Below are 13,439 nucleotides of genomic sequence, written 5' to 3' on the forward strand. Positions count from 1 at the left end.
CAGTAAAGGAAAAAGTAATCAAGAAATGCTCCAAAGACCAGCATGTGGTAGAGTAGCCATGAGGTATCAAAAATAGATAAAATAGGAGTAATATATCAAATAACACACAACATTTATGAACATTAGTTTAAAGAATAAAAAAGCAAAAGACTAGAAGAATGCATTCATAAGCACCAACTAGTAGTAAAAAATCATGATGCTATATCACTACTATCTGTCCCTATAATAATCTAGGACAGGGGTGTTGAACTCACAATGACACATTGTCATCACATGATGTATCACAACTTCCCCCCCCCTTTGTTAAACCAGGGATGGGCATGGCCATTGTGTGACGCATCTGGCCCGCAGGCAACAGGTTTGACATCCCTGATCTAGGATATAGCTTCAAGAGTGAAACAGTAGAATTTTTACAAGGTCAGATTGAAAAATGCAAAGAAAGGTTTTTTTTTTTTTTTTTTTGGAAAAATGGCACTCTGATTAAACCATGATAATTTGATTTACGCATGTCACCTTTATCTATGGAGCCATCAAAAGATAAAACCAAATACTTTATTGATATGGACTTTAATGGCTATCCATGGACCTCTCCCACCCAAACATGTGCATAACTACCGGTAATATAATAAAAAATATATGCAATTTTGGTCAACCAATGAACTGTATCTCCCCACATCTCCTTCATTTATGTTAGTCTAACTGACCAGATCAGAAAATCAATTCCACAGGAAAAATAGAACTATACTTTATTGAGACAGGCAATAATAGTAAACTTTTGCACGTCTGATTGTGGTTTGCCCCTTATCTTTCTTATACTCCAGTGAATCAGGGAGGCATTTGTCTGAACCATTTCTGAATTTATTTATTACATTTATATGCCCCCTGTCTCCCTTTCCAAAGTGGCTCTGGGTGGCTGACTGGGGCTTAAAGAATATTTCAGTGTTCTTTGCCTAAGTAATGGTTTGTGCATATTTCAATCAAGATCATCTCACTTACACGATACAATTCTTAGTACAATAATGAAATATTTGTAATCCCAAAACCCAACCAAAGAACTCAAATGGAGAGGGATCTTGGAGTCTTAGTGGACAACCAGTCAAATATGAGTCAGTAGTGTGTGGCGGCAGCCAAAAAAGCCAATGCAATCCTAAATTGCATTAACAGAGGGATACACTCAAGATCAAGTGAGAAACTAATACCACTCTATAAAGCCTTAGTAAGACAACACCTAGAATCCAGTTTTGGTCACGATGCTATAAAAAAAGATGTTGAGACTCTAGAAAAAGTGCAGAGAAGCCAACCAAGATGATTAGGGGACGAGACTAAAACATATGAAGAATGCTTACAGGAACTGGGCATGGCTAGTCTAGTCTAGTGAAGAGAAGGACCAGTGGACACATGATAACGTGTTCCAATATTTGAGGGGCTGCTACAGAGAGGAAGGGGTCAAGCTATTTTCCAAGGCACCTGAAGGCCAGACAAGGAATAATGGATGGAAACTGATCAAGGAGAGACTCAACCTAGAAATAAGGAGACATTTTCTGACAGTGAGAACAATCAACCAATGGAAAGCTTGCCTTCGGAAGTTGTGGGAGCTTCATCACTGGAGGCTTCCAAAGGGAGATTGGACTGACATTTGTCAGGGATGGTGTAGGGTCTCATGCTTGGGTGGGGGTTGGACTAGATGATCTACAAGATCCCTTCCAACCTTGTTAATCTATGTAATAATATAACACACCAACCCTGTGTATGTATATATGTATGTATATTGCTATGTATATTGTCTACCATCAAGACTGTATTTATTTTAAAGCCCTGACTTTAAAATTAAGAGCTTAAAGAGGCAGGTGTGCATGCATTAATCCGTTTTCCTAATCATTAGGTGTATTCAGCATTTGCTCTCTGATCCTTGCAACTTCTTGCCTGCTTCCCACTTCTTTTCATAAAAGCATCACTGCTCTCAATGTATGTGATATGCTTATGCTTAACAGGGCTTGAAAACATGCTCCTATTTACAGGGATGAGTACTTTTCTAAGAGCTATACACATATGACTCCTCTTATTGTAACGATTTAATAATCCTCTTCACTATTATGCTTGAATTCTATGGTGATTGGGCATTATTAATCTCTCTTGTGCCACAATTTCCATTTCTGTGCCTGACAGTCTTTCAGACAAAAATGTTACAGGATCATTTCATCGATTTAAGATTTGGTATTAAGACAAGGATTCATAAAAGCCAATAGCAATTGGTAAAATGTAGCTATATTTCCCCGCCCCTATGAACAAAGAGCAGACATAACAAGTAGGGAATAAGATTAAATGCAACACCAAAACCTTATTTGATAGTACACTAGTAGCAGACCGTGCAAAAACTATGCATAGGAAATGTATCTGCTGCAGTGGTTTATTGGCTGCAGAAACATTTGAAGAATTCTCTTCTAATCAAGCCAAGGGTAAGGAACTATTGGTCCTTCATTCATGTAGTTTTGTTGACAACAATAAAACACTGTATTGTCTCCTTCTGGAGTAATTTTTTCTACTTTCAACAGCCTACAGTTCTAGAATTCCCATGTTGTCTCTCATATGAATAGTAATACGGTATACAACCCAGGGAACTTTCTAAAATCAACCACTGGCTGCTGGATACCACCAGCTAGTTGTGTAGCATTTTGCCTGTTGTGATCCAACTCTCACATTGACTCTTTCCCTAAGTTATGGGCAGCAGTAAAGAATGAGAACAATACGCTAAGCCACCAATTGTACTTTGTGACATAGAATGAATCAGTTTACACAGAAAGCACTAAGCCAAGACCCTGAACAAGATATGGAGTTCTGTGATTAGCATTTTAGCTAAAAAAGGACACTCCCTTAGGATGCCTTTAATTAAAAAGAATAATGTCAGTGGGTGACATCCCAGGTGAATCCCAAGGAAGAAAAAACTCTTCTCTTTTTGGACTGCTTCTCCTTGTGTGACTTGTTCCAGTAAAAAGAATGTAACAGTTGCCAGAGTTGTGCAACATTAAGTAACCAAATTAGGACTGCTTGTAGAAAACTGGCAGCCATCCTGATTGTTGCAAACACATCACAGAACAGTCTCTCTCTCTCTCTCTCTCTCTCTCTCTCTCTCTCTCTCTCTCTCTCTCTCTCTCTCTCTCTCCCTCCCTCCCTCCCTCCCTCCCTCCCTCCCTCCCTGACACTGAGGATTACTATTGCTGATTTTGTACGCATGTACACACACACACACACACACAGGATTCAAATAAATTAACAACCAGTTCTCTGCCCTATTGACCAGCTGGATAGGCGTGGCTCGATTCTCATATGACCATGTGGGCGTAGCCAACTCAATGTCACTCACATCGATGAGCGCTTCGCTTTAGCTGTTACAATGTAATAAGCGTCAACCAAAGACACAATTTCTGTAAGCAGGGCAATAAAGATTAGGCTTAAAACAACACCAGAATGTTTCCTTCCTGCCTTCCTTACAGGATTAGCCCTGTAAAGTGAAAAAACAAAACAAAATGAGATTTCTTCCAACAACCTGTTCTCTGAACTGCTTAGAAAGTTAACATCTGGTTCTCCCGAATAGGTGCAAACTGGCTGAATCCCACCACTGCACACAGACCTTTCAAGCCAGGGCACTGCCTTTATATTTTCAACAACCTTATAAAACACCAATTTTTTCATTGTTGAGTGTAGGTTTACCAAGTCAGACTGAAACTACAAAATGAACAATGTATCAGCTAGAAGGGATTAAGGAGTTCTGTCTGGCTATTTCTATTTGGCATGTTTAAGGCAAATATTTAGAATTTCTGATATGTTAATGATATAACATAATGTATAATTTTACTTGCAATTTGGGGAATCATTCAGAATGTTGTATCTGATCACAGGAGATATCTTCAGTGATGGATATCCCCTTTTAAACTATGGTTCCACTATAAAATATAATAAGTTGCTTCTCATAAAAGAAACGAAGGCTACTTGAACAAGTAAAAATGCTTATATTTTGTGTAAAATTTTTCAGATTTATTTTATTAATAAGATAATCCTATGTCTGCAGATTTCATCTAGTTTTTCCCCAAAAAATATAAACAATTTAGCTCTTTTTAATTTTCCCATTGTAAGATAGGTTTAGATTTTCAGAAGCAAATTAGAAAAAGCAGACACCCAACAAAAAGGTCCAATATGAATTAAACTTGAATTTGAGATGCCCTGATTCAGATCCATGCCTTAGCATCATCATATTATCTTAGACACCCATCGTTGTAATTTGTTTGGATTTAGTTTAGAATGGCATGGGAAATGAGGAAGATATTTCTTTCCTGATATTATTGCTTCGATTATCGTATCCTGAGGCCTTCGTGTTATACTGTTTTACTATATTTTAATAGTATTCAGCCAAATTGAGGGGTGGGCTGCTGAGGGTTCGCAGGGGTTTGGGAGAACCTCTAGCTAAGATTCTGTGCAGTTCAGAGAAACCCCAAATCCCACTCCTGGCTGGCAGTGCCCATCCCACTCCGCTCCTTCCAGGAGTCCCCAAACGGCCCGTTTTTGATGCAGGTAGGTGCAGGGCACGCATGGAGGCTCGGAGGGGGCAAAAAATGGGCCTACCGGAAGTTCAGGAGGGCCTCCGGAGCCCAGGGAGGGTAAAAATGCCCCTCGCCATGGTGCAGGAAGCCGACTAGGCCATGCCCACCCAGCAACCAAGCAGAGACCCCTTGCTAATTTTTTTGAAGCCCACTCCTGCATATATTATTGCTAATCCTTACAGATTGAAATTTGGACCTGTGGTGTATTTCAACTTCCAGAATTCTCCAGCCAACAGGGAGTTCTGGAAACTTAAGTCCACACAGCTTAAAGTTGCAAAACTTGAGAAACTCTAGTGCAGGGCTGTCAAGCTTGCAGTCCGTGGGTCATAGATCATGTGCTGGCTCCTCCCGGTTTAGCATAGGGAAGAAAAGCCCCAATACATCATTTGACAATGCCATGATGTTGCGAGTTTGACATCCCTGCTCTAGTGCATGCTATAAGTCTGCAAGAAAGACTATAGGACCATAGAAATTTCATTTTCCCAGGATTCTTTAAATTAGTATCCTTAGGTTCCTTGACTATAATTTTATATGTGATGTAGATGCAAGGCATAGGGATGCGGCAGCTAAGACTCTGAGCTTGTCAAGCAGAAAGGTTGGCAGTTTGGTGGTTCAAATCCCTAGCGCCACGTAACGGAGTAAGCTCCTGTTACTTGTCCCAGCTTCTACCAACCTAGCAGTTCAAAAATATGTAAAACATGCAAGTAGAAAAATAGGGACCAACTTTGGTGGGAAGATAACAGCGTTCCGTGTACCTTCAACATTTAGTCATGCCAGCCATGACCACGGAGACGTCTTCGGACAACGCTGGCTCTTTGGCTTTGAAACTGAGATGAGCACCACCCCCTAGAGTCAGGAATGACTAGCACATATGTGCAAGGGAACCTTTACCATTAGATGCAAGGTGCTGGATTCACAGAATCCACACAGCCTTGTCTGTGCTTTAAGGAACAGTTAAAATCTTTCTGATGTTCTGCCTATATGAAATTATTTTTGTGCTTCAAGGTGAATAGGTACTTTTTCCAAGGAATCTATCCACTTTTTATCTTTCTTGAATGTCTTGAACAACCTTTGGAAGTGGCTTCAGGTCAGATATGTAAATTCTTTAGGCTAAGTCTCATTGATTTTGTATCCCGCTTGGCTGCTGTGAGAAGCCAGCAAATTAAGCTCTTTCTGTGACAGAAAGAGCTGCTGGTATCATTCTAGATGGCAGCAGACACATTTTTAGATGCCAACTTAGTCTGTTTTTCTGGTGACATGATCATGCATATTAAAAATTAAATGCAGTCTGACTTGCATTTGGACTTAAACTCCAAGCTATGAGTCTTTGGAGGCAGAAAAAAAAGAAAGCACTAAACTGTGATCTTAAAAGTTTGTGAATAGAATAGAATAGAATAGAATAGAATTTTTTATTGGCCAAGTGTGATTGGACACACAAGGAATTTGTCTTTGGTGTATGTGCTCATAAAAGAAAGGATACATTCATCACAAATCATAAGGTGCAACACTTAATGATAATCATAGGTTACAAATAAGCAAATAAATCATACTAGGAAACAGTCAATATAAATCGTAAGGATACAAGCAGCATGCCCACACCAAGTGATTCTCCCCACCCCCACCCCCACCCATATTTAGCACAGTTGGTTCTCATCTGCAGTATCAAGTGAGCAAGAATTTATTTGTTTTTCAGACAAACCAGTGCCAGTGTTCATGAATAGCAGGTGGGTTTTCTTTCAATCATCCTGCTGGCTATCCTGAACAATTTTATTACGTGTCGTCCCCCCCCCCCATTCTATCATATTAGGATACACTCTACAATCCTCTGGGTCAAATTGTCTGATCAGTTTCAGGAACTGTGCTAGCCAAGTAAAAATACCATTGCTAGTTTTTTATTGATTGTGTGCCATCAGGTCAGTGTTAACTGCTAGCAATTGCATAGACAGACTTTCTTCCTGACATTTTTTTTCCTGACCTGGTCCTTCAACTCTTTCAACCATGCATTCATCACTACTCTGAGTTCCTCCGCCTTGATTCTGGTCTTCCTCTTCTTCTCTTACCCTTCATCAACCATTTTATATTCACCATCCATGTGATTTTCCTGTAGATTTGCCATTGCCTTCTCCCATATAGGATGAATTGATGCCTCTGCCTTGTCACTGTCTCTGGCATCTTCTTGGATGTCACTACTGCTCAATATAGATACCTGCTTGCTTTAGCTGGACAACTGAGATAACTTTCATGCCTTGGGTGACCCCGCTGGGAATGTATACCCATGTCATACACAACTTCCAGCTTTCTCCACTTATCCCTGCTCCCGCCATGGTACGGTAGCAAAGGAGGATTCAGGAGGGCTTATTGCTACAAACAACAGCAATAATAACGATGATGATGATGATGATGATGATGATGATGATGATGATGATGATGGATGAAACATGTAACAGTGATACCCATTGTCATAGGGACACTTGATACCATGTCCAAGAATTTTACAAAACACATCAAAAAATTGCAGCTTCCTGCAATAACACCAGTGTAAAAAACTGCAAAAAATTGTGCTACTCGGAACATCATATATTTTAAGAAGATACTTGGTTGATACCTATTTTTTATTTCTTCGCACTTCTAGACCGCCCCCTCTCCCAAAAGGGACTCGGGGCGGTGTACAGTCCACACAGCAAATACATCATCCACAGTAAAATTCATTAAATAGATAAACAGATGAATAAGTGAATAAATATAAATATAAATATAAATAAAAATATGGAGGAGGTTAAAAGAATTAAAAGAACTGTACAGCAAGAATATAAATATGGCTTTAAAACCCCTAAAATCAATTAAATTTAAAACAATACCCTTAAAATACCAGTTAAAAGTATATTTCCAGGAGGTAACAGTTATAACAGTTATAATTATGCCAGGCCAGCTAATCGGAACAGGTGAGTCTTCAATTTTTGTCGGAAGGAGCGGAAGTCCGTGGTGGTTCTAATATCGGGGGGGAGGTCATTCCAGAGGGTTGGGCCCATCACAGAGAAGGCCCTACTCCTTGGCGCCGCCCGCTGGCATTGCCTAGTGGACGGCACCTGGAGAAGCCCCTCCCTGTGAGAGCAAATTGGCCGCAGGGATGTATGTGGGAGGATGCGATCCCGCAAGTAACTAGGTCCTGTGCCATGGAGCGCTTTAAAGATGGTGATCAGAACCTTGAAACGCACCCGAAAAACCACAGGCAGCCAGTGCAGCTCGCGCAGGAGTGGTGTTACGTGGGAGTATCTGGTATTCCCCATGACAACCCGCGCGGCCACGTTCTGGACTAGCTGCAGTCTCCGGGCGCGTCCCAAGGGAAGCCCCATTTATTATTATGTAGAGAGCATTACAGTAGTCTAGGCGAGACGTCACCAGCGCATGAGTGACTGTGCGTAGGGCATCCCGGTCCAGTAGGGGGCGCAATTGGTGCACCAGGCGAACCTGGTGGAACGCCCCCCTTGCCACGGCTGCCACATGGTCATCCATTGACAGCCGGGCATCTAGGAGGACGCCCAAATTGCGCACCCGTTCCACAGGGGGCAATTGCTCGTCCCCTATGGCCAGCGATGGAGTCAGCTGGCTGAACCGAGGTGCCGGTAGCCACAGCCACTCAGTCTTGGAAGGGTTGAGTTTGAGTCTGTTGTCCCCCATCCAGACCCCGACGGCTTCCAAACACCAGGACATCACTTCGACAGCCTCGTTGGGGTGGCTTGGGGTTGAGATGTACAGCTGGGTATCATCAGCGTACAGATGATATTCAACCCCAAAACCACGGATGATCTCGCCCAGCGGCTTCACATATGCGTTGAACAGAAGGGGCGAGATGACCGACCCCTGCGGCACCCCACAAGAGAGTGGCCTCAGGGTCGATCTCTGCCCCCCTGTCAACACATATTGCATCCGGCCGGAGAGGTAAGAGCCGAACCACCGTAAAACGGTGCCTCTGACTCCCATCCCCTCCAGCCGGCGCAATAGGATACCATGGTCGATGGTATCAAAAGCCGCTGAGAGGTCTAATAGGACCAGGATAGAGGAACAACCTCTATCTCTGGCCCTCCAGAGATCATCAACCAACGCGACCAAGGCTGTCTCTGTGCTGTGCCCGGGTCGGAAGCCGGACTGGCGTGGGTCTAGATAGTCAGATTCATCGAGGTGACGTGGAAATTGCTGCGCCACCACATTCTCAACAACCTTCGCCAGGAAGGGAAGGTTGGAGACTGGACGATAATTAGCTAGCTCCATTGGGTCAAGTGAAGGCCTCTTGAGTAAGGGCCTCACCACCGCCTCTTTCAAGGCAGTTGGTAAGGATCCCTCACCCAATGAGGCATTCACCAGGCCCAGAAGCCAGCCTCGTGTCACCTCCCAGGATGCCAGTACCAGCCAGGAGGGACACGGGTCCATTGAACATGTGGTGGGTCGCAGCCGTCCACGCAACCTGTCTAAGTCCTCGGGGGCAACAGAGTCAAACTCCTCCCAGAGTGGTCTCACAAGACTCGCTGTTGACGGCCCGTCCAGTCTAGGACCTAGGATGATGGCAGCAACCTGTGTCAACCATTAGCACCAGTCAGTGGTATTTGTGACATATTTTTAAATGTTCAGTGGATGGAGTTTCATGTTTAATGAATAAAAATGATAACAACAACAACAATATTAATAACAACAGCAATAGCAATAGGACTTAGACATATACCGCTTCACAGTGCTTTAGCCCTCTCTAAGTGGTTTACAGAGTCAGCATATTGCCCCCAACAATCTGGGTCCTCATTTTACCCACCTCGGAAGGATGGAAGACTGAGTCAACCTTGAATCTGGTGAGATTCAAACTGCCAAATTACAGGCAGCCGGCAGGCAGCAGAAATAACCTGCATTCCAGCTACTGTGCCACCAAGGCTTGTGAATAATAGCCACCATGTTGATAATTTGGGGAAACAAGAGATAAGATATTATTGGAGGAAAAATAAATGTTAAATAATGCAATAAGGGGAAAGGGATGGTATAATATAATCCTGTTTTTCTTTATATTGCCATGGCCTTTTGATGCATTAAAAAGCTTCTGCTTAAATAGTATTTGGATGGATATATGCTTTGATCTAATAGTAGCTTTCTTCTTCTCCTCCTTTTCCTTCTCCTTCTCCTTCTCCTTCTCCTTCTCCTTCTCCTTCTCCTTCTCCTTCTCCTTCTCCTTCTCCTTCTCCTTCTTCTTCTTCTTCTTCTTCTTCTTCTTCTTCTTCTTCTAGTGATGGATGGGCAGATAGAGATGAAGTCATTGAAGGTTATGAAGCTGAAGCCAGTGGGGGCATCACCATTAAGCTGCAGTCTCCAGATGTCGTATCATTTGATGACTACTTTTTGAAAATAAGACTGGAGACCAACAAAAGAAACCCTTGGTTCCCTGAGTTTTGGCAACATCGTTTCCAATGCCGCCTTCCAGGTCATCCTCTAGAGAATCCCAACTTTCAAAAGAATTGCACTGGTAAATATTTAAATATGTTTCTTATCTGAACAAGTCTGAGCAAGTTTTTGTTACCTTCACCAATTTAAATTTCTTTTCTTACTTTTCCAACTCGACTGAATAAAAACTTTGATGGAGGTATGGAGCGAAGCCCACAATCTAATATTGTTGTAGCTGTCAGCATGGTGCTGTGTCATTGGACAGCCTCCAGTTTGCCACTGGTACTTCAATGAATAAATGAGTGAATGAATGAGTTCAGATCCTTGCATTCTAGGGGTGAATGTTCAAAGATGATATGTAATAATACCTGATGTATTTAGATGTCCCTTGGCTCTGCTTAAGCAATTCTTAATTGCTTTTTCCTTTCTGCTGTGCGGAAGCAGAAGTTTTTGATTGATTCTGAACTGAATTTGTAGGTGGCAAAAAAAATAGAATAAAGACTTGGTTTGATTGCTAACAAAGCTTTGAGCTTTTTCTTTCTTTCAGAGTTCTTTGTATGATGTTAAAATGCTTTTGAGCATATTATATGCAGTTTGTATTCATATTGATAGATAGCATTGAAAGTGATAAAGGTATTCAAAAACTATCTGAATAGTGTAACCGGGTGGCTGTTCTTCTGGTTTGTGGCACGCATGTGTGTGCTCGCGCTCCCGTTTCGGCACTCAGTGCTGAAAAGGTTCACCAACACACTGAAATAGACCATGAAGACAATGGCATCTTCCTGGTTATGATAGTATGTTGCTTCAAAATATGATTCATTATGTATCCAAGCAATGGGGAAGAATGAGACTGCAAAGATTATGGGAGACTATTGCCCCAGGAGACAGAGAATTTCAACTGTGGTTGTGTGTTTTTATGTTCCATTATTTTGTGAGCAGCTCAGGATTGTGATTCATAATAAGAGCTGCTAGGTAAATGAATTAACTAAGATATACTGATCAATGTACCTTCTATGGATTTATCTAATTGCCCTTTAAAGTTGAGCATGTTGATAAGAACCACTAGCTGGGAAGCACTTCCTTTATCTGTCCCAAACACTCCACAATTCATCTTCATAGAATGAGTTTTCTCTATCTAAAATCTCTCATGCATACATTTATATGCCTGAGTCATGTTATCCACCCACAGCATTTGTTTGTGTTAACAAGCCTCAAACCTTTTCTCCAAAGGAAGCTACACTGCTAATGTTTCTGTTGATTTTTATTCATTTATTTTGCATTTTTCTATTCCTAGAATTCTGTCATGATCTACATCTTATCATATTTGAGTACAAATTAAATTGATTAATAATATTTAAAATAAGCCAATAAAAATGATGTAGATTTTCTTTTTGTAATTTTGGTATTCATGCTAATCATGTATCATAGCATTACTGATTCAATCCTTTCTCTAAGTGTAGTTGAAGAAATATGTACGCCTGAAGAAAATGGCATTTTTCATTATTTCCCCATTTCTGAATGTGGTCTTACATTGATTTTTGGTCAAGAGGTTATAGTTTTCATTGAAAAAGTATTCATCCCTTCTTTAAGCTTGCTTGACTTCACTGAGTTCAACTTGTAGTTACAGTTGACTGGATCAGTGTCATTTGGGATCTAATAATTGATTGTATATAATTTTTGCATATTGTTCCTGGTTTCAACTTCTCAGATGATTGTTGCAGGGAGAAAAATGGGGATGGGCACTTATAATAAATAACTGGCACAGCAAAATATTAGATGAAAATATCTTTAAAGATTTCTTATTAAAAAAAACAATTTGGGGAAAATGTTTTACTTCTAAATTTTGGCAGGGAAATAGTACGGATATTTAATATTGAAAAAAATAATGTTTTATTTTAAGAGTGGATGCTATAGACAATACATGACTAAATATAGGGTACTGTGAGTTTGGTTAACCTTTGAAAATAGCTCCAATTCTCTTGGGCAAGTGTAGACCAAATTCTTAAATGGAATGCCACTAACAATCCAATAGATGATGTCTAATAAATTACATAAACAAACAGAGATGGACACGCTAGTCTACTAAATCCCTTTCTTAGAGTAGATGAGAAAAAGAAGTAGAATGGCTGCTGGAAGAATCTGACATATGCATTATTAGAACCATGAATGCGAACTACAACATGCAGGATTTCAAGTTCAGGACCAAGGACAGATCCAGTAGTATATTTCACCCAGTGTCTATGGAGATTCTCAGTCATCCAGATAATAGTTGCCTCAAAGGTGCTCCCCCCCCACCCCCGCTTGTAATGACAACTGGACTGTTTTTTGAGGAGGAGGAAGAAGACATTTCTCTTCTCATTCAAGAAACTTCATCTGTTGATTTTCTCCCAGTCTTTCAGTTGATCCTAATTGATTATTGATATGATAACCTTATTGTATTATATGATCCCACATACAATTGAAATAATAGTTCTGTAATTATGGTAAAGACAAATTACCTTGCTACTAACTTCTACCCTTTCTTCATAGAATGTAATTACACAGTTGAGTGCCCCAATAGGCAATTTATTGAAGACCTGAAGCTTGGTAGGGGGGTATTCCACAGGGTTTTCAAGATTATACTCTCTGAAATCCTTCCCTCCAATTCAGAAGGCAGTGGTATTTTCCTGAGATGTTTCCATGAATATGTAGATTCAGCATGGATAGTCTCATCTGATAGGGAGCAGGGATTATCTTTTTTCCACCCTCAAGGCTGTTGCCACCAGTTTTGCAAGATGTTTCAAAACGAGAAAAATTTAACAGGAGATTATTATCAGCTTGCCTTTATATCTATTCAGGAACCTTCATAAAACATTTGCATGGAAACTAGAATAAATGAACCTTGTGGCTTTTTTCAACAAAGACTATTTGTAGTTTTGCATACTTAGGTTGTCTCAGATCCCCTGCTATTTTCCTCTTGTGCATAGCTGGTACCATGCTGTCTACATAAGCAGTGGCATTTCTCTTTGAAGTCTACAGTGGAGGAAAAGAATTATTTTCTCCTTAATGTCATTCTAATACTTTAACAAAGTTATCTCACTGCTACTTTGTATGTTGGGAAGAAAGGGCGATTGTTCATAACTTGGTGAGAAGCAGGACATAAAATGAAAACATACGGGGGAGGGGTTCTTTCAAAGTAATTGCACGAACATGCTGTGCTTTTACTTTTCTCCCATGAAAAGTCACACTAATAATGTTCTAAACACTATCTTAATATTTTAAAAAATCAGAAAAGATAGTGTGCATTTCCGCTTCACTATGGGTCAATACACTAAAAAGGCAGTTGCAGCAACGAAGAACAAGAATAAAATTTTATTTCTTTCTCAGGTTTAACTTGTCAAGAATTCTGGCTGTGTTTTGAGAATGGCACTGACAGTTTACATGCAG

The 13,439-nt window shown here is 40.7% G+C and overlaps 1 protein-coding gene across 1 annotated transcript in view; it reads left to right on the plus strand.

Moving 5' to 3' along the window:
• The window catches only part of GRM1 (glutamate metabotropic receptor 1), a 222,482-nt gene that overhangs the window by 146,180 nt on the left and 62,863 nt on the right, over positions 1–13,439 (plus strand). Inside the window, exon 4 of the mRNA XM_081945642.1 lies at positions 9,860–10,095. Coding sequence (XP_081801768.1) covers positions 9,860–10,095 — 236 coding nt within the window. The remainder of the gene's footprint in view (positions 1–9,859; positions 10,096–13,439) is intronic.

The sequence above is a fragment of the Natrix helvetica genome, assembly GCF_964273705.1.
Source record: "Natrix helvetica genome assembly, chromosome: 2".
Lineage (NCBI taxonomy): Eukaryota > Metazoa > Chordata > Lepidosauria > Squamata > Natricidae > Natrix > Natrix helvetica.